This window comes from Abramis brama (assembly GCF_963993115.1).
Source record: "Abramis brama genome assembly, chromosome: 1".
NCBI classification, from domain to species: domain Eukaryota; kingdom Metazoa; phylum Chordata; class Actinopteri; order Cypriniformes; family Leuciscidae; genus Abramis; species Abramis brama.
Window position 1 is genome coordinate 27831794 of NC_139963.1, and position 22372 is coordinate 27854165.

The 22372-nt window shown below is 38.5% G+C and overlaps 1 protein-coding gene across 1 annotated transcript in view; it reads left to right on the top strand.

Annotated features, from left to right (window-relative positions):
* septin12 (septin 12) overlaps positions 1-22372 on the top strand; it is a 68554-nt gene that overhangs the window by 37088 nt on the left and 9094 nt on the right. Inside the window, exons 3-4 of the mRNA XM_084125197.1 lie at positions 9933-10187; positions 17590-17718. Of these exons, the coding sequence (XP_083981323.1) occupies positions 9933-10187; positions 17590-17718 (384 nt within the window). The remainder of the gene's footprint in view (positions 1-9932; positions 10188-17589; positions 17719-22372) is intronic.

The following is a 22372-nucleotide window of genomic DNA, read 5'->3' on the forward strand; positions in this document are numbered from 1 at the left end:
TTAAATATTGAATGTAAAATAGACAGCTCTCGCCGCATGCAAAGGTCATTTTCCGATTGCCACATTAATCAAAATGCTTTTTCCTGTCAGCGGTGAAGAGAGAATTCCCAAAACAGCAGAGATGCGCTGTGTGGTGAAATGCTGCAGGCACAAGTGTGTGTGTGTGTGTGTGTGTGTGTAAGTTAGACACTGTAGGATGGGAATTGGCCTCTTCTGGAACCTTCCACAACCTCTTTTAGTTCATTCCGTACCGTATTTCCATTCATGCATCACAGCAGATTGTATTCAATTCACAAGGATTGCATTTCCATTTTTCTACTTTACCTGCCTGGGATTGTGAAATACATTTCCTCGTATCTCAAGGGTGGGATTTTAACAGAGACTTGTGCTGATGACATAAGGAAAATGGATAAACATCCATCCCACTCTTGAGAAACACTCTTATTTAGGTAACCATGGTGATAACAGAGCTGGAGAAGCGGCCTTTCTTTTGTGTGGCATAAAACTAGTTAAAATACAACCAGGAAGAGAGAGGCCCAAAAGGCAAGGAAATGCATCACCCTCAGTGCTGTCTGTGGTTATGCTACGACACACCCTCACACACACACAGACACGCATAGACTCACACATTCTCGTAACTGACATCCTGAGCAGTTTGCAATTCACTCTCTGACAGCACGTGGGGCCTGGCAACTGCTCCAGGATCCCACTTATCTGCTAAGGTAAAAGACTGATTTCTGTTAATATTTTACTGTATCAATCTCTCCCCTGGAATGTTTCTGGTTTGTGTAATCTGCTAACTAGCTGTCATTTCAATATAATTAGTTGTGGTTTGCGAGTTTTGGTTGTTGTATTGAGCTGGGAGTGCTTTAGGTACATGTTGTGGTTTAGTTGTTGGCTGGTGTATTTTGAGTGGAAGTGTGAATGTGTTGTTTTGGGGCCTCACCATCACACATCAGCCGTCTATTGAGTTCCAAACAAAGGAACTGTATTGTGATTCAAACATAAAACCATCCCAACAGTGTCTCAGCATGGGCTTGACCTACACACACACACACACACATTCTCTTTCACACACAGGCACATTTTGAAAAAGACCCATCCTTACATGGATGTATTTGTTCAGTCTCCTTGAATTTAATTTATATGAGGTGGACTTCATTTTATGGAGAGCATAAAGACTAAACACTCAGATTGTGTGATAAGTCAGACAGACAGCTTGAGAGTGAGAAAAACACACTTCCTCAGTGAAACTGTGCAGAGATGCTTCACCTCCTCATGTTTAAACAGATCCAGAGGGGAGTCCTTAAAGGGATAGCTCACCCAAAAATGAAAATTCTGTCATTTGTTTAACTAACTCGCATGTCGTACCAAACCTGTGTGAATTTCTTCCTTAAAACAGGAAGATGAATTTTTGAAGAATATTCTGGCCACTTTTCTCAGTACAATGAGTGTGATTTACCAGGATTGTTAAGCTACAAAATGACAAAAAGCACCATAAATGTGTTTAAAAATGTGTCCAAGCACTGCATTATGTCATTATTTACTCACCCGCATGCCATTCAAAACCTGTGCCACTTTTTTTTCCTTGTTAGAACGCAAAGATTAATTTTTGAAGAATGTCCTGGCCACTCTTTTTAGTACAGTGAAAGTGAATGGGGACTGGAGTTGACAAGCTACAAAATGTAAAAAAAATATTTAAAAAAAAGTATCTTAAAATTGTCCAAGCACTACATTTCAAGCTATAAGATAATTGTGTGGGGAAAGACCAAAAGTTATTCACTGAAAATCTTGGCATATGCCCTAGATGAGAGACGTATTAATAAACATCATTCTTTTTCAGTCATCTTTCAGTGAATCGTTTGCTCCAGTTCACATTTGGCTTAAATTATTCATTCATTGGATGATTTTCTACACAAGTTCATCCCCTGACTCAGTGGTCAGGTCATAGCAGTTAACAGCCGACTGGCTGAATGAATGATGTCAAATGAATTACAGCTTAAATGGCAGTCTTATCATCATAAGAGTATGGCTTCAGAAGACTTAAATATAGTGCATGAATTGTGTGATTAATTATTATTATATATATGTTTTGTGTGTGTGTAAATGTCTCTTTTTGTGTTCCACGCATAAAAACAAGACAACACAAGAGTGAGTATTTGATGACAGAATTTCCATTTTTGAGTGAACTGTCCCTTTAAAATCACACTTTGCTTCCTTGAGCAAATGCTTTTCTTCAAAGCCTGTCTACTTTTGATGGGCAGTTTTGAAGGTCTAGACTTACAGAACAGCTTAAATTATAACTGTTCAAATAAAAACGTATCACGCTTTCCGTGCACCGATGATAAGTATTCATGCACTTAATCTCCAATGCTGCGTTTCTGTAAATGGTAAAATACAAGCTCTTTGTCAGCATAAAAAACACTCTCATCTGATTGACCATTACCATGTCTTTTAACTGCAATCCACAGCCAAACATCCCAGCATGACAGCACGGGAGGCACTTATTACCAGCACAGAAATTTGCACTGAACGAGTAACCTCAATTTGCTTTTCTTTTTCTCTCAGTTGAGCGAATCTGTGGATGCCAACTCAAAGAAGCACTGAAATTTCTCCTAATTGATTTTATGGGTCAATTACGTATTTTCCTCATTGTGTGGTCAGCAGGGGAGCCTGGGCCGGCCGACTGACAGCAGCTCCACTCGTGTGCAAATGAGTTTGAGAGAGGCAATGGGAGGAGGAGGAGGGGGTGATGGGAGAAGTCCTCTTTTGGATTAGTGGAAGCTTCTTGGCGATCTGCATGTGAATGAGTGTGAGCAGCTTTAGCCGTTACCCCTGCGCTCTTTCTCCGTAGTGAGGGAGAGAGACACAGAGAGAGGGGGAGAAGTGCATGGGCAGTTACACAGAGCACAAAGCAGAAGTTTAGGGACAAGTCTTGTGGTACATCACAGTTGCGGACTGCCTGGTGTGGGCCGCTGGGTCTTCAGTTGGGAGAGTGGTGTGGACAGAGCTTTGTGAATGAGAGAAGGTAAGAATATTTTTTTATCCTATGGGCTTTCCGTGTGTCTCAGCTTCACTGCCCTTCTGATAACAATGGAAGCAAGAGCAATGGAGCACTTCAACTGTGCCAAAAGGGGGAGGGGAGAGTCTCATGGCTGCTCGAGAAGACACTTTTTAAAAAAAAAATGATGTCCTCAAAGTTGGGTTGTTTTGCTCTATTTTTGTAATTTGATATATATTCAGGCAGGAAGGAACTGAGGGTTGACACACTCTGATGTTTGAAGCTTGGTTATGGTTATTGGTTACCCCTTTTCAAGATGCAACAGGAGTGTTTGCCATTTGCAGCAAGTATAATGAAATGCTTACTCTCTCATATGAAACCGTTTGAGTCATTTCCTCTTGTGTGCAACATTTTAGAAGTAAACTTTTGAGGTTTTAGTCATTTCTGATGAAAATAAACAGGAAGTTGGCATAGAGAGCCCAGGAGTCCAAAATGGTTCCATGATGAGGTTCAGATGTAAGGTATTTTTTGTGGTATTGTTGACTAGCATGGATAAAATGTTTTTTACATGGTCCTGGGATTGATTCATTTTGGATGTGTCCTTTACTTAGACTGCTAAATTAAGCAAAACTGTGTAAAATTTGTACAGAGCCACATAAAAGACAACACAGGCCTTGGAAACTTTTATAGCCATTATCAGTGCTTCATATTGACATGTGCTATTTGATCGTTCTCTTTTTCTGTCCTTTTCATTCTCTGCCAAATACAGTGTATTTTTCAGAGATATTGCTGTGGTTTAAAACCATTTAAATTTATATTATGATGATGATAATTTCCATATGGGAAGAGGTTATGAGGCAAAAATGGCATACAACATTCATTATCTTGAGCTGTAGATCAGATGTTAGCATTTAGCATTTAGCACAACCGAACTGAACATCATTAAGTGTAAAATGGATGCTCTGCATTCTTTCTTTTATGGCTCTGTGGGTCTTTGTGATGCTCAAGGGAAAACGTATGTGACACATTAGGTGTGTGTGTGTGTGTGTGTGTGTGTGTGCAGGGACGGACTGGGGCTAAAAAACAGCCCTGGACTTTCTCCCAAATAGGCCCATCATCTGGCCAATCGCCCCTAGCGACAGACACTAGCCAGGATGTCCTGATACTATATGCCACAATACTGTAGCCCATCAGACAAGGTATTCACAGCAAGTAACATCTCAAAACAAACGATGATAATTGGGGTTGAGTTTATTAATGAAGCCTCAGCCTTCAAATAAAAACAAAAAAATGTACAATTCCATAAAATACAAATAATGAAATGTCACTGGCTACAGTAACCCCAAATTACACAAACTTGTAATTATAAAACATATAGTTAGGCTACTATATACCAGGGTCCAACCTTTTTGTGTGCGAGGGCTACCTCAAGGGATAAAATAATCTAGAAGTCATTTTTATTTCTTATACTCCAATATTTATTATACATAACATGGTGAAGCTTTTTTACTTTTCACCATCATATGGGAAATAATAAAATATCTTGATATTCTGGTTCAGACTTACAAGCGTTTAAAAAAAAAAACAATTCCTGAAAAATTATGAAAATATTTATTGATTTTTTTGTTGATTTTCTATAAACCTATTGTATGTGTTATCAAAAACAGTAGCCCAAACATTTAGTATAAATATAAATGAAAAAAATATATATAAATAAATAAATAAACTGCCATAACTAAACAAAACATTACTGCATTAGGCTACATTTTACATTTTTAATATGAATACAGGCACATTTATGCCAAAAAATTTTGTTTTACTAAAGTTAATTCATAAGTTTTGGTGTGAAATGTCTTATAGCTGGTTTGTTCTTGGAACACTGTTTCGCCTGTTTTTTTTTTGCGTCAATATGTTGAGAATATCAGCGCTGTTTCATCTGGCTTTTTACAAGCTTAAATCACATAGTCATTTGTGGGTTTATATAGAGATAGAGAATTCTGCGCTGAATTGAACTGCTTCTCAGTGGATCGCGCGCAGCTCTGTGTAATAATGTTCGCGTGATCGAGATCAGCGTAACGTGCTTTGGCCGCGATCGCTGTTTATTGGGCCGCGCTGATAATGCGCTGCTCAAATCAAACAAGTTTTGTTCCGCTTTTTGAGCGTTTGCCATTTGATGTTTCTCATACGCAACGCAAATGACAGCGTATAATCAAAGAGAGTTGGGTAATTTTGTAGAGGCAAAAGTTCAAATTGAAATGTTTAGTTGAAAAGGTCGCAAAAATTATACCATTTATTCAAAGTCTGGAACCCCGACGGCAAGTTGGGGCTATAGAATGTGTTTAGCGGGCAGCTCACAGGCACCACGTTGGAGACCACTGCTATTCAAATATAATATAAGCAAATTTAAAAGTGCAGCCTTATAAAACTAACTTTCTGTCAGTGGCTATAGGCCGACTCTTCTTCCTCAGTTGTTGTTTTTTACACGTAGCATATAAGTGATCGTATTAGTGCCCCTGCTGTTGGCTGTTCATATTGCTTTATTAGATTTATTTTTTTATTTTATTTTTTGTGCCGACGGCCCTCGGTTGGACGGCCGTTCTGGACTTTTCCAGAACGCACAGATTGTCAGTCCGTCCCTGTGTGTGTGTGTGTGTTTGCCAGTTTCCTGACATTGGTCTGTTCATGGGCTCATTGGGCATTGGTGTGTTGTAGATTATCTTGACATTTACTATTTATTTTCTTCCTTTATATATTGGCATATAAACAATATTTCAAAAGCTTTGAATGCAGTTTGTAAAAGTCTGAAGTTTAGTTTGAACTATCAATATGTATTTGCCCAGGTCTCAGCCAATTAATCAAATATCACACTTTTTTATTTCAGTGATGTATGAGTTAAAATGAACAAATTTATGGTTTGGTGTCAGTGAGGGAGTACTCAAGTCTCAATGATGGGGTTTTTGGGGGATAAATACCAAAAATCCACACCATATCTGAAATGCTTTTTTTGTATTAAGTAAGAATAATTTGTGTTTTCTTGCTGCATACTGCTGTGTTTCTTGGTCATGTCAAGTGAAGATGGGCCAAGTCTGTGAACAGTTTTATTAAAGAGCAAGAACAGACACTGAGCAAATCCGGGGACAGATCGGCTTTTATTTGGACACAATATGCAAGGCTTTTATTAAAAAGTTCCAACTTCGTTCCTACTTTCTAGCCCTTTTTCTCTCTGTTTGCTTTTCTCAAGCCTTTGGAAGACAGTGTGTCTACCCTCTCAATCTCTGGCTCTATTTGTCAGCTTCTATTAGTGTGCAGGCAGTTTTCAGACTGCATCAAATAAATAAATCTGTCAGTCCACAGTCTGGTTGTTTCTTCTCCTTGTTGCACAAGTTGTGCTTCTCACAAAAGTCTTACTTCAAACTTTATGTGTTCAATAATGACAATATATACTTTTAAAATAACGCTAAGTTCAAAACCAGTAATTCAGTTGCTTTGCCTCAAGTCTTGCATAGATCCTCAGGTGCTGGATGAATCGCTTGGATGGGAAGACAGTTAGGCAATAAGAAGCCCAGGATTAGTTCCATTTTGGTGGCTGGAGGACGTACAGTATATTTATAGCCGATTAAGTCTTCTGGACCAGCAGACGGGCTCCTCAGTTCACGACTGTTCTCTGTCTCAGCTGATCAATCGCAGCACGTGCTGCATGCTGATTTACTACACATAGTTCTAGACTCACTAAAATGAACATTTATCAGCTGCTGCATGTGACGTATGATTTTTCAGATCTTAAGCTGATATAATTGGAAAGTGTGATTCATCAAGACTCAGGGTTGTGACCTGGCCAAAGCCACAGCATGAGAAAGTATTTTAAGTAGACATGAGAAAGCAATATTGAGGTGAGCACATTTGCAGCCTCTGGCAACAACACTTGCACAATGTTCGTCTTCTAAGAGATACTGATGCCAAGAAACTGAACATAGTATGATTTTTTGCCTGAGGTGGATGATCATATTCATTCAGCATTGTGTTTTGTTTCCCCATACAGTTAAAGTCAAAGGGCTTTGATGTGATTTTTATTTTTTTTGGGACACCATGGTTTTCATTGTATTGGCAAAAACAGCTGAAACATTATGATTGAAATTATATGAAATTATCAATGTGAGACATGAGAGTGAGAACATTTTGGGTGAACTATCCCTTTAAGATAATGCTATTGTGATAGTGTTTTGGCATACTTGTGTTGACCTGTTAATGTGACGCACTCATGTATAAGCAATCAGAGCATCTGTGATGTCATGTTGGGTGTAGTTCACACTCTCTGCTATTAGCAATGCATAATAAAGGATGGTAGACTTGGCATTTCCTGGGGATCATTTTAGATTTCCATATTTTCATACACAAATGAGCTGATTTTAAAATACACATGCACACTTTGTAAATGGGTGTGAAAGCAGCTGTGGTCTTTGTAATGCAACTCGTCTTCTCATATTTCAGATGGTCAGTTCTTATATTATTCAGCTTGTCATAAGATTACATGTAATACTCTTCATTCCCACAAGCTTTAGCGCAACTGTAGGATATTGTTGTGCTGTTTTCCAAGTTCAAGGTGTCCAAGTTTTGTTGCCATTTACATTTGTTCCCCAGAATTTAAATTTAAGGATGAATTAAATATTAAATTAAATCCAGATACATCGATGTATTATTTTTTCAAATCTTTTTATTTTTATTTTTAAATCAAATGTACAAATGTCACATTCAATTCAAATGAGAGTGAGCTGATTCTTAAATCCTGGATTTTGTTCAACGTTGAGCAGCTAGTGTTGTGTACTTGTGAAGGTTTTGACTTTGTTTTGAACAATTTTGTTTGTTCTCCAACAAGACAACTTCAGTGGTTATTGGGGGGATTGTTTCCAATCCTCTTATAAAGCGGAGCTGTCTCAAGATGGCAATAGTACAAATGACAGTATACAGGGATAAGACAAACATTAGTCCTGTAACACTATCCACCAGTCAGATGGAGCATCCTCCGTCCGAGCCAGCTGACAGGTGTCCGTGCCTCAGTGGTTAACTAGTGCCGTGTGAACTGCTGTCTCTGTGTTGGCCGCTCTCGCAAGTGAAATCAATTGAGCTAAACAAACTGATGCGCAGGCAGCAAAGCCATTTCTGTTCTGTTTTTTCGCTGCTGACACTATGCTGCATAAAGTTCAATGCACATTGAGGGTACTTTCCATACTCATTGCCATTCTGTGAATCTTGAGTAAACCTTAAGATAAAATCAACCCCTTCTTGACCCATATATTTAACGTTAACAAATGAATCTAAGGCCTCATTTCAGCCCAGGATGGAAGCACGATTATGGACAATTCTCAATTCTTCATCCTCATTATTTCAACGGAGTGTCTATTTACAATAAGTACAAATAGCCCGCCTTGTTGGAAAATGCTATTTATACTAACTCCGCCTACTGACGTCTGGTTAGGTTCGACCTGAGGTTCGAATTCGCCTTTTGCTGAATTCGCTCTACTCCCTTTTCCCATCTCTTATCAGATTGTAAAGTCATTTATTTTCAATAAAAATGAAAAAAATATTCGAAAAGTGGAAATAAAGTGTCTAACGTTTGTTTATCAGTTAGGGTTAGGGGTAGGTTTAGGGAGGGCTTTATTGCCCCAATAAGGCCCATCCATTTAATCATTTTAATAAATATAACCATTTACATGTGTTATTATTACATACCATTGAATGTAGGCTACAACAACACTGAGGTCCAAATAGTATCTTCCACTATTTATACTTATAAATATCCTCTAACTACTATTTACACTTATTGCAAAGAAAATAGTATTTTTACATAGTGTAAATAGCAGATTGCTAAGAAATGCTGCTACTTGCACTTAGTGTAAGTAGAATCTATTGCTATTTAAACTTAGTGTAAATAGCAGCTATCGCTAAGAAATATGCTACTTTCACTTAGTGTAAAAAATCTAGTTGCTATTTACACTTAAAAAGCATCTATTGCTATTTGCACTTAGTGTGAATAGCACTAAGTGCTTAGTGCAAATAGCTGCTGCCTTATTTCAAATCCCGTCTGAATTGACCTGTGCCTCACCTACAGTTGCCTCCTGTCAGTCATAATGTGCATTCATTTCCACCTGCATGCTCACAGCGCACAGCTCTCTGGCTCATAAACAAACCTGGCAAAAAATTAACATCTTTTCCTCAAATTAATTGCAGCGGTGAATTGTGCGTTATGCTATGCACCTAATGTCAGGAAACGTGGGCGCTGGGTAAATGTGTGCACAACAGAATCTTAATGTAAAATGCTTAAAGGAAAATAACCTATCCTGGTCCAGGGTTTTTTCTGCTTCCCAAATAGTTCAGATTTCTAATTTCCTGCCAACATTTTGGCCCCCAAAAATAAATAAATAAATAAATACAATTTGTATAATGTATACTGTTATCATTAATTAAAACCTAAAACTCTTAAAAATAATTTCCGTTAATTGAAATACAGCTGAAATTAAATAAAATATAAATATTACAACAACTTAAACTTAAAAAACTTAAACGAAAATTATAAATGTTATTTTGGTAACTAACTGAAGTAAGTCGAAGTACTACAATTTAAAAAACCAAAACTGAAATAAAAATAAATGTTTGGTATTTACACCTAAAAAAATTTTTTTTAAATTTGATTCATGATAAATGATTTCAACACATTTAAATTGGATTCATTTAATGCCTTGCACATTGCCACCGTATAGTGTCCTATTTATTATATTTAGGTGCCCGCAATGCACATCAGACTGATACCAGACAGTCTATGAGACATTACATCACTAAAGTGTCTCAGGCTGAGCTTTAATTAGACTGTTTTTAAGAAACATGTGAGGTTCCTGTATGCTAACTTTTGGGTGTCTCTCTCTCTCTCTCTTGGCAGAAACAGGACAGGAGCAGGGCCTGGACCTGGAGCCACCTGTCCGGATGGAGGAGGAGAAGGAGGTCATGGAGGAGAGGGAGGTGGAGGAGAGAGTGGTAGAGATAGAACATCCTCTGCCATGCCTCACTGAATCTGACACACAAGGCATTATCAAGGGCAGAGATCTATTCGGATATGTCGGCATTGAGGCAGTCTTGGACCAGATGAGACGCAAAACCATGAAGGCTGGCTTTGAATTTAATATCATGGTGGTTGGTAAGTGGAACATTGGTCTGATTTAGTTGAGAAAAAAAATTCAGGATATGTCCAGTTTGTATTTGACCAGAAGAATATCAGGCACTTAAAACAATACAAACCCTTCAGAGCTGATTTCTTAACCATGCATTAAAACTATCAATTTCCAACCGCATGCATAACGGCTGGGCCTAAATAACTTCACACCTCTGTTTTTTTCTTTGCTCAAAGTGTGAACTTCAACTCGAGTAGTTTTTGCATAATGAGCTATGTTGAGATGGGGGGACTTGAGGCGTCAAATAAGGTAAAAAGCTTTGTATAAAATCAAAGAGTATGGTTTAGAGGGGCTGAAGGGGGCAGGAAGACCTTTCAGACTATATATAGTTCAGTCTCAGTGTCATTGGCTGTTAGGGGAAAGGTTTAAACTCAGCTCTTTTCAGAGACTATAGGTGCATCACAAATTTGCGTACTTATGCACTATTCATTTTCACACATTTGTAGTATGAATAGTGTGAGTGATAATGCATTTTATTTTTTATTAAGTTTCATTAAGTATTTTTGTTAAGTCAAGAGAGATATGAGTATGCAAGATTGTGCAGAGCTTTAAAAGTGAAAATCTGAATCTTGTGCTCTACGTGATATTTAACAGGAAGCCAGTGTAATTGATAAAGAACAGGAGAGATGTGCTCTCCAGGTTTCTAGTAATTATGCGGGCGACCAATTATTCGTGGACCAACTGAAGTTTATGGAGAAGTTTGAGAGGTAGCCCAAATAGGAGAGAGTTACAGAAATCAATGTTTGAAGTAACTAGAGCATGTACAAGAATGGCTGTGGTATTGGTTGTGAGGAATGGACGAAGACAACGGATGTTCCGTAAGTGGAAATATGTGGACAGAGTGACATTATTAACGTGTGTTTCAAAAGACAAGCTACTATCAAGGAAGAATTAAAGTAGTGTGTTCTTCACACTGAAAATTCCAAGAAGGAAAAGTGCACTTTAAATATCTGGACATATATATATATATATATATTATATCAGACATTATATCATGACAAAATAACCTTTTAAACCTTACGGATGGTTGAGTACATAGAGCATAGTATAAGTGCATAGTGTATATAGCATATTGACATTTGGCACACAATTGCAATTGTTAAATATGTTTATTTATTAAAGGTGGCTTATTTTATGAAAAACAAACATTATACATGTTTTAAATAGGTTGTAGGTGATATGGACAAAATTATATGGCAATATTTCACAATATTATACACTTCTGTTCAAATGTTTGAGGTCAGTCTATTTATTTATTTAACTTTTATTTTGCAGTGATGCATTAAACTGATCAAACATCAATATTTTCTATATTAAAATAGAAAATAGTTATTTTAAATTGTAATAATATTTCTGATTTTACTGTATTTTGATCAAATAAATGCATCCTTGGTGAGCATAAAGGCACTTTTTTCACAAACCTTGCACAATACAGAAAAAGTATGTGTGTGTGGTATGTGGTAGTGTATTTATTATCAAATATATCAAATATATTTTTTTGTTTTTATTTTTTTAAGGTGAATTCAGAGAAATTAATCAAACTTACCATACATTTTACTACAAATCTTCAAATCAGAGAAGATATGTAAACATCTATATCTTCCTTATTGTGAATATTTGATTTAGTCAACCCTAATTACAAACAAAGAACCAAAATAAAAATCTTTGAATGAAATTCACGAGAATACACTGGTTTTGTCCAGTAAGGGCCCTCTGAACTGCTTAAGTCTTCTGATTAGTCACATATTTTATGCCAGGTTACCTACTAAGGCTGTACTCTGCCGACCCAGCAGAGCTTGCTGGTATTAACTGTCTTGGGCAGTTACTGGACATCTGCCTGATTCAAACTGGCCACCTTTATTCAAGCCTAACCAATCAGAGTGCTAGAGCCTCCCAAAATCCCCCTGTGTTTCTAGAGAGAGTGTGGGTAAGCATGCAGGAAGGAGGAGGACCAGGAGGGGGTGTTGGCTGAGTGTGGGCCTTACCTAATTAAATGGCAAGGGCTATTGTTGTGTTGTCTGTGGGCTGGGAGGCAGGACCAGGCTGGAACCAAATGTGGCTTAGAGTGTTCCCCAACTGGGCCAGCCAAGGGGATTTATGATGGCCCCAGCATCACAAATTCAAGGCCATCCAGCTCTCCAGTGAGAACCATTTTTCTTTTCCACTTTTTTTCTCTCCCTATTTTTTTTAAACAAGCTGCCAGGATTTCCACACTCCCTTGCATGTGCTTTCATTCCCCTCGGTGGTTCTTCCATAGTGTTAATAGAAAGGACATTTTGCCAAATCCTTCAAAGGCTGCAAGTCTCATGGAGAAACACAGTATCAGCCGCTGTTCCACAACAGTGTCAGGCTGTCAGCAAAACAAATTAAAGCTGAAATGGGTCGTTTTTGCACCACTGGAGTCGCCACTAGCATTACAAACTGTTTTTCCAAAACCGTCCTGTAGCCCTGTTTCCATCTGTCATTTTTCGGACACTCCGGTAGCCTCATCCCAGGAGAATTGGTATTCTTTTTTTCTGTAAGTAATGAAAATTCATACAACAGTCTCATTTCCGGCATTTGCTGATACATCTGACTTTTGACAGCTTCAGGGCTTTTGATAAAACTACAGATCGTAATTACACAATTTTGTATCCCTGCTTACAGACAGTTGGATTGAGCCCAATGCATAATGGGTATTGAAGTTCCAATACCTTTTTGGCAAAAGGGAACATCACAACCCTTTTCCCTAGTCAGTCAGCACAGATTTTCTTATTTTTTTAAATGCCTTTCTACTGCTTAGACAGCCAAGTTTTCTTAAAAGCACATCTTGTCAGCGTTGTACCCCTTTATATTATTTTTTTGTATTTATAGCATTCGGACAAAATGACAACAGTGGAAATAAAAAAATAAAAAAATACTTTTGAAAAAAAGGGCTTGTTTTCACTTTTTTATGTATCCTAAATACATACTATCAAATAATTTTGCGAAAATTGGAAATTATGTACAATAAGAATACATTACATACAAATATTGCATTGCTCTGGTTCAGTGCTCACTTCCCCAAATGCTGGCTTGTGGCCTGTGTGAGTTTCCTCCTTGCCTTAGTGAACTGTGGTAGTTACAGCATTGGTACTGTAGTAAGTATGGTGGTGCTCTCCATGCCTGCTACAGCTACTCTGGACATACATCAAAGGTGAACCTCTCCCTCCCTTTCCTGGTAGAGACAGGTGTGGAAACAGTGGCAGTAAAAGAGGAAGAAGAAAGAGCTGTTTGACTCACTCTCGACACAACGTACAACTATTGACAAATCATTGACCTTTTATTTAGTGCAAAAGACAATTATTTTGAACAATGAATGTTTGTATTTGAATCAGTTTAATGGTTTGTGTAGTTTTCGGTTTGTGTATTTTGCTATTGCCTTGGCAATACATTGTAAATTACAAGGGCAGGGGTTCTGACAAGGGTGTGTTTGGGAACACTAGTATGTATTAGCTAACATGACATGACAGCGAATGCAAACTTGACAAAATACAGGAAGAGGAGGAATTGTGCGAAAGCAAGATACACACAACAGGATGAAATTGCAGGAACGGAGGAAACTCTACAGGATGAGTTTGGTCCGCTACGCTCATCTGTCCACATTTTCCTGCCCTGGGGTGCTCTTATCCGAGAGTCGCACACACATATGGTAGCACTTGGAGTCTGTTGGTCTGTGTAGTTTGTCCTCGGTTGTATAGGTCAGGACCTTTTAGTAGCCTCTGGGCTTAAACTACTGCGAGTCTCCCAGTTTCCCAAAAGTCAAGTAGCAGTCTGCTCCCAAATACGAGTTTAGCATATTCTGACATTTTCAATGCAGTCAATACATTCAGCTTTGTTGTCGCCCTCAAGTCAATGGGCTTTGTAGATATTGTGTTCAAAGGAAAAGCTTTGTAAACTGCTTATCAAAGTGTCTCAGGGGAGATGTGTTTTTCACCATTTGAAATGCTTTTGAGAAATCAATCGGAGTTAAACACATATGACACTGGTAAAATTACTACTTGCATTTGTTGAAGTTTCTTGTGGTTGTGGTAAATGACAAGTTCTTATTTCTGGGTGAATATGTCAATGCATGACTCAGACAAGCACCTGACTGGGTCTAGCCTTTATTCTTTTCACAGTATCTCGGCACAGGGTCCTTTATAAGATCATAAGTACTTTTTTGCGAATACCTGAACCAAATGATGTTTGGTTTGGTTAACAGTTACAGTCCTTGCTTGTGCAATAATTCGCAGAATTAGCAGTGTTGTTTTGTGTACTACTATTCACCATAACACCACTTCTTGATATACAATACAAAACATAAAGCATGACCAGTGCAGTTTGATTTGCCGAATGAGGTGGTTCTTTTTTCTGAATAAAAATGTATAGCACCACAGGTGTAGTCTGAGTCATGAATGAATGATTCATATGACTCATATGAATTGGTTCTGTCTGGTATCAGCGTAGTTTTTTACTGGTTGTTCATATGACAATGTATACACAGAAAAGTCTGTAAAAATATGGTGCAATGTATGATGTTAATTTGAAGAAATTTTCCGTATTTATTTTTCACAGGTGTTTTACCTGTATTTCGAATTATTGTGTTTGTGGGTTGAAGGAAATATCCGTAAACTTAAAAAAAAATACACAGTGAGGAAAATAAGTATTTGAACACTCTGCTATTTTGCAAGTTCTCCCACTTGGAAATCATGGAGGGGTCTGAAATTGTCATCATAGGTGCATGTCCACTGTGAGAGACATAATCTAAAAAAAAAAAAATCCAGAAATCACAATATATGATTTTTAACTATTTATTTGTATGATACAGCTGAAAATAAGTATTTGAACACCTGTCTATCAGCTAGAATTTTGACCCTCAAAGACCTGTTAGTCTGCCTTTAAAATGTCCACCTCCACTCCATTTATTATCCTAAATTAGATGCACCTGTTTGAGGTCGTTAGCTGCATAAAGACACCTGTCCACCCCATACAATCAGTAAGAATCCAACTACTAACATGGCCAAGACCAAAGAGCTGTCCAAAGACACTAGAGACAAAATTGTACACCTCCACAAGGCTGGAAAGGGCTACGGGGAAATTGCCAAGCAGCTTGGTGAAAAAAGGTCCACTGTTGGAGCAATCATTAGAAAATGGAAGAAGCTAAACATGACTGTCAATCTCCCTCGGACTGGGGCTCCATGCAAGATCTCACCTCGTGGGGTCTCAATGATCCTAAGAAAGGTGAGAAATCAGCCCAGAACTACACGGGAGGAGCTGGTCAATGACCTGAAAAGAGCTGCGACCACCGTTTCCAAGGTTACTGTTGGTAATACACTAAGACGTCATGGTTTGAAATCATGCATGGCACGGAAGGTTCCCCTGCTTAAACCAGCACATGTCAAGGCCCGTCTTAAGTTTGCCAATGACCATTTGGATGATCCAGAGGAGTCATGGGAGAAAGTCATGTGGTCAGATGAGACCAAAATAGAACTTTTTGGTCATAATTCCACTAAACGTGTTTGGAGGAAGAAGAATGATGAGTACCATCCCAAGAACACCATCCCTGCTGTGAAGCATGGGGGTGGTAGCATCATGCTTTGGGGGTGTTTTTCTGCACATGGGACAGGGCGACTGCACTGTATTAAGGAGAGGATGACCGGGGCCATGTATTGCGAGATTTTGGGGAACAACCTCCTTCCCTCAGTTAGAGCATTGAAGATGGGTCGAGGCTGGGTCTTCCAACATGACAATGACAATGCACCTACGATGACAATTTCAGACCCCTCCATGATTTCTAAGTGGGAGAACTTGCTAAATTGATACTTTGCACGTGACGTCAGTTGTACTGGCTGGCGGGCAAGAACGTCATTCTCTAGCAACGAAAACCAGTAAACTAATCAAGGATCTTGCCAGGACATTGCCAGTTTATATACAAAAGTTGGTGTTTTGAGGTGTACATGACATGTCAGATAGTTGCTGTGCGATTGGATGCTCTAACCGCGTTTGTTGCCCGCCAGATATCACGTGACTGCAAAGTATCAATAGCAGGGTGTTCAAATACTTATTTTCCTCACTGTATATATATATATATTTCTGCCAGGACATTATCTGTTTTTTTCTTAGAGTGTAATTAAAGATACACATGTTGGGTTTTGTCTGAGTATTATTGGATTGCATTTATGCAGACTTTAGAAAGATTGAAAAGTCAATCTTTTGCAATGGAATAATTGTTTTGCATTTATTTATTAGATTAATACAAAAATCTCACCATCTAGCAATGGAATTGCATTTCTTTTTTCCAAATATTTTGTAATATTTCATCCAAAATACAAAAATAATTGTTAATGCTATCGTTAAAGAACTAAATTTAAGGTAATTAAAACTTCTGATTCCCATCCCTATTGAGGTACAGTATGTGTGACTACACTGAAAGCTTCAGGAAGCCCTTCTTTGCTCAGCCACTGTCTGAACTGTTAAATCAAAGAGGCCCAGGAGGACACACAACGTGGGTTGTCAGTTCCTCATAAATTTGATGTCAACTGCCTCCCATGGTAAGAGGCCATGGCATAAATCCATCAAAGCCTCTGTTGAGGTGGGCAATGATGGAGGGGCCAGATCTTCCCGGCTCTGTCGTCTATCTCTGTCAAATCTTTTCATCCATTGACAGCTTCCCGAGGCGGCCAGGCCTCTCAACAGGTGCAAACGGAGCGGCGAGAGCGTTTAGCACATTCTCCACCCCTGCCCTGCGAAAGGGAAGCTGACTGGTGGGCCTGAGGGGCCCTCTGAGCGAGACAGAACACACACACTGCTCATCATCAGCACTCAATACAAAGCAGCTCACATTAACACAGCACATGTCCTTTGAGGCAATGAAGGTGGCCCCATAGATTTACCCTTATTTGAGTGAATTGAGATGGCCTTGATAAGGCTCACTCTCTGGTAATAGCTTCCTCCCTCTGATCTGATCTCCGTGAGGACTAGTGTGAAAGAGTCATTAAGTGGAAAAGCTTCCCAAAGCTCCCAACGGCGTGGTGTTGTCAGTGTGTTTGGACACCCACCAGATAAGACACTAAAGCACTTTGCCGTGGCTTGACCTGGTCTTATTACATCACTGATGATTTGCAGTATCAAGGGCTTATGTAAACCCTGGAGGCCTGCGCTGCCTGGTCATGTGATATTTTATGACCTCAATTTTATGTGTGCCATCTTATCTGTGTGCAGTAATAAAGTTTTATCCCCCCTGCTAATGCTAAGCAAAGGTCGTCCTGCAAATAAACGTGCTCAGGTTCTGCTACATATGCAGTTAATTGTACTTTACTGCAGTTTGCAAACAAAAGTCATTAAATCTATTCTTTTTCTCATCGACAGGTCAGAGCGGTCTGGGGAAGTCGACGCTCGTAAACACACTCTTCAAGTCCAAGGTCAGCAGGAAGTCCTGCACTCCTAATTATGAGGAGAAGATCTCGAAAACTGTCCAACTGCAATCAGTCAGCCACAGTGAGTATTGAAAACTCACAACACACTTCTTTCTTTACAGATACCCGTCACACACCTGTCTCACCCACGGGGTCAAGGATTAGCTGGTTCACATAGCCCTGTCAGCCCCTCCTGCCACCATTTGGACCCAATAAATATCTTTGAACATTGATGGTCTTTCAAAATTGTGCTTTTGTCCTAAACAGCCGCAACAGGACATTTTGTCAATATGTGTTTTTATTTTATGGTGCATTCAAGTCCTCCTAGGAAGTTTTTGGAGTTGGCAAGTCGTAACTACAACATCATTTGCATTCAAATAACACTGACCCTCTCATCTGTGAAGTTGACCAATAGGAGCACAGAAGCTCTTCCATACACAGCTTTCAAATTGGGCAAAATGAGAGAGAGACTTGGTATTGGTGCTGTTTGGTGGAATTATGCAATGGAGGAAAGGTTCGTGGGGCTATGGTAACAATACTTCTGCCTTTATGATGTTCCCTCGAGTGACTACCACGACAGAGTGAGAAATGCTGACAAATGATAGTAGACGTATGGAGTACTTGAATTAGCATTAAGCTAAATACCGTTACGCTTCGATAGTTTGTTTATGCTCTTATTTCCGGAAGTCAGTCCCTAGTTCCGCCATCTTGATGACGTCACACTCGTTGTTAAAGACAGCATGCGATGATTGGTCGGCAAGCAAACATGTTGTCTGACATGTTTCTTGGCCACTACACAACATGAATTTAGGAGTCAAAATCGCATAATCTGACACAGTGTTACTGTCACAGTGTTACTATCGTAACAGACAACAATATTGAGTAGTCTGAACCCGGCATGACAGAGTGTGTTGGCCGGAGTGATTTCTGAAAGGATGGAAGCCGAGTGACATTTAGACAGGATGAGCTGGAGGCAGAGCTCAGTGTTTTGTAGGGTTTGACTTGGAGAAGAGCCAGAGTGATCGGAGCATGTGCTCTGAAAGGAAAGAGAAATTAAAAAGCCTGCAAGGGGGACGGATTAGGAGAGATCAATCACACTTCAACTTTTGAGATCGGGCCACAGTGGTCGTCATGAGCTCTCTTTCACAGAGAATGATAGAGGAAGAGCACACACAGGGCCATATTTTATTGCATGGGTCAGGAAATGACTGCTCTAATGGAAGCCACCACTTATACACGGCATCTGACTTCAGTGAAGCAAGCTCAGCTGAGTTAATGAATTGGTTGATTGAGCAATGTACCATCTCTGTCTCGCATACTACCTCCAGAGTAACAATCAATAGAGGCTTGGGTTCTTGTCTCCAAACAGGCAGGTGTGTTTTTGTGTAGATGTGTAGAGTTAAGTTTCATTTAGGCTTGTTTTGGCAATGAAGCAAAGCTTATTTGGATTTTTACTGAGGGATTTTTCCTTCGCTTTTGAGGTCAACTATGGTTGATTTCTTCCTGAAAGCAAAACGTCTCAAATATATCATTACATTGTCAATAAACAATGCATTTTGGCACTATCAGGTATCAATAAGCAGATAAATGTTACCACATGGCCAATAACCGATAAATGTTAAAATTCAATACTTTTTGATCAACATTAAAATAAAAATAAAAAACACTTACATTTTAAATTAATTGCTCTACATTTTAAATTCAAATAGTGATTTTAGGCATCACAAAATTAGAAAGTACAGTATGAAAATGGATTTTTTATTTTAAGATTATCTAAAGATTACATTTAACACTGTTAAGTCGGCATGAAATGGAAATTCACCCAAACTATTTTCTAAAATATGTTATCTTATTGTGAAGGATTCATTTATGTATATTTCATTTTTAAACAATTTATTGTCCTTGTTTTTTTTCAAAATGTCATAATTAGATGCCATTTAGCTCCAGCATACTTTGCTGATGTCTAAATTTATGTCACGTGCACAGTACGCATAAAAAACTAAGTATAACTAAGTAAAAAATTTAATATTGTGCAAAAGTTCATTTATTTCATTAATTCAACTTAAAAGGTGAAACTAATACATTATATAGACTCATTACATGCAAAGTGAGATATTTCAAGCCTTTATTTGTTATAATTTTGATGATTATGGCTTACAGCTTATGAAAACCCCAAATGAAAATGTTCATAAGCTGTAAGCCATAATCATCAAAATTATAACAAATAAAGGCTTGAAATATCTCCCTTTGCATGTAATTTTCTATATAATATATAAGTTTCACCTTTTAAGTTGAATTACTGAAATAAATGAACTTTTGCACGATATTAAAAATTTTCGAGTTTCACCTGTACTTTGGGCTTTAGATGGTGCCAGAGGTAATCTAAATGTTAAATTAGGGGAAATTAACATGCACAATCAAATATACAATATTAGCGATGAGATAAATAAAAAAAAACTCATGTTAGTAGCTATACAAAGGCCCTGCTACTCCTTTTTGTACTGAGCAGAGGGAGCTGAGCTGTAGATCACGCAGAAATGCATGATCTACAAACATACCTTCAAACATCCCGCATATGCAATGAGAAAGCAATGAATCTCCATTTTTCTTCTGGCGGCGCCACCATGCATCGTTGGAAAGAGGTGTGAAAGGCAGATGGCGTAGCCAACTTCACTAGTCCTTTAAATGAAAGTATTGTTTGAGTGTTTGAGTGTGTGTGTGTGTGTGGGTGGGGTGGGGTGGGGTGGGGTGGGGGGTTTTTGCCCTCAGTAGTTAGTGTATTCGCACCCAGCTATCCATCTTCATTTCTCACTGTAGACCGGCTGACAGGGGTCTAACAAACACAAAATTTGATAGTGGTTCTCTGTGTCTTGTATTCAGAAACAGCCCGGTCAGACAAGAAAAGTAAATGTACTCTCTTTGGATGGATTGCAAAGGCCTGTTACACTGCAAGAATGAGACTAACTAATAAAATGTATATGCTATTGCCCAATCTAATTACCCCTGCCATTTTCATCTGGGTCAAAAGTTTGTGGAGTTACCCAGGTTATGTAGTTTAACTGCAAATCTGCCCTTTAATTGAATGACCCACAATTTAGCATATCAGATATAGAGAGAACATAATCTAATGATTCTGTCACAGGATGTTGCGACACGCCGGAGAAGCATGCCTCCTCTTGTAGTTTTAAGTGTCAGTCAATTGCTGTGTAAAGACCTTTGCTGGGCTGGGTCATTAGTGTAGCCTGCTATGTTAATTGCCATGGTTCCTATGTGACAGCAGAAATGTATGAAGACCGCTGAACTTTACCCCCAGTCTGGATATGTGCACAGACAAATCCAATTACAAAACCCTAAAGAGAGTTAGTACCATGCCAGGGCGTAGCAATGGAGTTAATTGTTGCTATACAGCCAGATTTCGTAACAGCTACGCTAAACCTCTATCCTTCTTCCTTTAGTTTCCTGCCTACTGGTTTTGAAATTAGTCATCTGATTTTGTTTTCAGGTAAAGCTTTAGACCTAGATCTGCTTGTTGATCTCTCTTCCGTTTCTGACTTCCCCTTGACAGGTTTTAGATATGTCAATGTTATTCAGTATCATAGTCTCGCAGTACAGTAGCTTAGCTTCTTCACAGCTTTCACTTCAGTTAGCCAAAATAGTTCAAAATGTTGAAATCTGTTTTTAGATCTGAAACTGTAATTTCCTATAATGATGTGCATCAAAATCTTCGCAGTTGCTGTCTCAGCCTGTTATATTTATTTGTGGAAAGTCTTAGGAGCTTTTGGAAGTATTCTGTGTAAGATCAAGAACAAGTGGGGGTTTTTAGCGTAGCAGTGTCATTGCAAGTGGAAGGAGGTTTCTATCCAGTATGCAGTAGCAGCATCTGTTGTATCTCTGTCCTACCATAGCCAAACCTCATTTCTCACAGACCTCTCAAAACTTATGGCCCAATAGTTTATAAATGTTTGACTTGTAGAATGAGAGAGTGGGTGGATGAGAATAAAAGAATGGGAGACGCTGGGTGTGCTGTTTCTTAACAAAAGAAGATTGACGATAAGTTGGTTCAGCTTGTGACTTCCTGAGATATCCCCATGGATCAGGAGACACCCCTCACTGACTTCTCACCGTAGCACAACGTAAACATTACAGTGAATGAGAGTGTCCTGTTCCTCTTTGGGTTTTTTTTATGTTATAGCTTCAGAAAGGCAAGGCTGCAGCGCTTGACACATGATGTAAATATTTACTGTATTTTACTATTTCGATTGCATTAGCCCTCATGCGAGAATTTATTATTATCTAATATCTATACGATTACAATTGGGGAACATTCTTAACATTAAACTCTTTCACATTAAACTATATGTAATATAGTTGTTATAATAATATGTATTCATTACTTTAATGAGCTCATTGTTTCTGCCTTAAATTAATACATTGTTTAAACTAATACATTGTTATCTTAATGCATGATTTGTATTTCTGAAATGCATAACTTGACACAGTCACCTCTGATAACAGATCACTCTAAACTGTAATGTAGACACATTTTTTCTGTTAAGCTGCCTTGAAATGATATGTATTGTAAAAGGCGCTGTACAAATAAATGTGAATTGAATTGAATTGAATTTTAAATTTAGATTTAGATTTTTAAATATTTTTGAAAAAAGTCTCTTTATGCTCACCGAGGCTGCATATTTGATTTTTATAAATGCAATAAAAACAGTAATATTGTGGTATAT